Source organism: Leucoraja erinacea, unplaced genomic scaffold, assembly GCF_028641065.1.
Source record: "Leucoraja erinacea ecotype New England unplaced genomic scaffold, Leri_hhj_1 Leri_1655S, whole genome shotgun sequence".
In the NCBI taxonomy this organism is placed as follows: domain Eukaryota; kingdom Metazoa; phylum Chordata; class Chondrichthyes; order Rajiformes; family Rajidae; genus Leucoraja; species Leucoraja erinaceus.
In genome coordinates, this window is record NW_026575952.1 from 527 (window position 1) to 2,500 (window position 1,974).

General features: G+C 51.0%; 1 gene segment (V, D, J or C); it reads left to right on the forward strand.

Annotated features, from left to right (window-relative positions):
* The first annotated feature begins 527 nt into the window (after nt 1–527).
* Nucleotides 528–1,974, forward strand: part of LOC129716077 (T cell receptor beta variable 30-like) — a 3,726-nt gene continuing 2,279 nt past the window's right edge. The window contains 1 exon segment of the V gene segment in view: nt 528–1,704. Coding sequence covers nt 1,140–1,704 — 565 coding nt within the window.

Genomic DNA, 1,974 nt, shown 5'->3' on the forward strand with positions numbered 1-1,974 from the left:
TGCCGTTCTTTTCAAATCCTCTTGGCATCTCCTTTCTTTGACCTCGTTCTTCCAATTTACTAGGTTCAGTCCAACTTCGTCTCCGATGTTTCTTCCGGATACACTCTTCCCTGTTGCAACTACTCGCCTCTGCCCTCGCCCCTCTCTCCCCCTCTCCATCCCGCCCCATTCTCGCCTTCAATCATGTTGTTTAATTCCTTAGGGGGTGCCATAGTGGCGCAGCGGGAAGAGCCGCTGCTACCCTTTCGCTAAATACTCGGATTCGATGCTGACCTCGGGTTATGCCTGTGTGTACGAAGTTTGCACATTCTCCCTGTGACCCACCTGGGTTTCTTCTAGATGCTCCGATGTCTTCCCACATCTCAGAGACGTGCGGGGTTTGAAGCTTAATTAGTCCTCTGCAAATTGCACCCAGCGAGCAGGGAGTGGATGCGAAAGTGGGATAACACAGAACTAGTGTGAATGTATGAACAATGGTCGACGTGGACTCCAAAAGGTCATATTCACATGATATAGGAGCATAATTAGACCATTCATTCCAGCGCGACAGCTCCGGCATCCAATCGTCGTTCATCAATTTTTTCCTCACAACCTGATTCTCCTGCCGTACCCCTGTAACGTGTGGCGCCCTTACCGATCCAGAACCTGTTCTTCGCCGCCTTAAACATACCCAATGACTTGGCCTCTACAACCGTCTCTGGCAGCGAATTCCACCACCATCTGCTTCACCACTTTCTGGCTAAACAAATTCCTCGTCATCTGCATTATAAATGTACGACCTTTCATTCTGTGGCCATGCTCCCGGGTTCTAGACTATCTTTACCTGAAACATCCACTCCACGTCCAATCTACCAAGACCTTTCATAATCTAGCAGGTTTCAAATAGCTCCATATCCACCCCATCCGTGCATGTCCAGAGCCTCCAGACGCAGTGCGTACGTTAACATAATCATCCCCTCAATCATTCTCGTAAACCCCCTTTGGACCCTCTCCAAAGCCAGCACATTCCTCCCCTAAACCGCTCACTACCTTCCAAATGTGGCCTCGCCAAAGACTTTAACGCCTCAATTCTATTCCCTTCATTATGGGTCTATGGGTCTTTCTTCCTTGCTGCACCTTCTAAGATCTTCAGTTAATCGATGGCAGATTTTACTTTATTTTTCTCCGCGTCCTCTTTGCATCAGCGCTTCGTGTTTACTCATCGCCTCCCCGTCTCTTTCCCAGATGCTACCTCGGTGACGATCCATCAGTCTCCCGGCGCTCTGACCGGACCTCCCGGCAAAAACGTGAAGGTGAACTGCACTGTTAAGGGCAGTACCACCAGCACCGATTACATGTTCTGGTACCGACAAGACCCGGGAGAGGGGCCAAAGAAACTGTTCTACTCTCAAATAGCCAAGAGCGTGCAGCCACAGACGCCGGTGGACGGTTTTACGGCAGAGAGACCGAACGACAACGAGTTATACCTACATTCCGCCGGCTTAAAGGATAGTTCATCGGCCGTGTATTTCTGCGCCTGGAGTCTACACAGCGACTTAGATAAACGTGTGAGACAAACAATAACCTCACCCCCTCATCCGCTGACATTGAGCGCCCCCTTCGGCCGTGAGATGTTTGTGGTGCTCCCCCCTCTCTCTGAGTATATCTCTACCGCTAGATCTTTTCTGCCCTTCATCCACCTGCTCGCGCTTTATTTCACCCTCTGTCTCTGTCTCCTTAACTCTGCCTCTTTCTCTGCCCACTCTTCTACCAGCTTCGCTGTCCCCACACTTCTCGTCCCCCCCCCCCCCCCCCCCCCTCGCTGCAACTCACCTCTCATTCTATCTGTCTGTTCGTGAGTGTTGATCCGTCTGCCAATCCATCAACCTAGAGATAGCTGGTTAAATCGTAGGATGGATGGATAGATTTTTAGGATAAACTAGTTGGGTCCCGTTCCATCAACGTGCGGTTGTGTGGGGGATGGGGCCGCGGCGC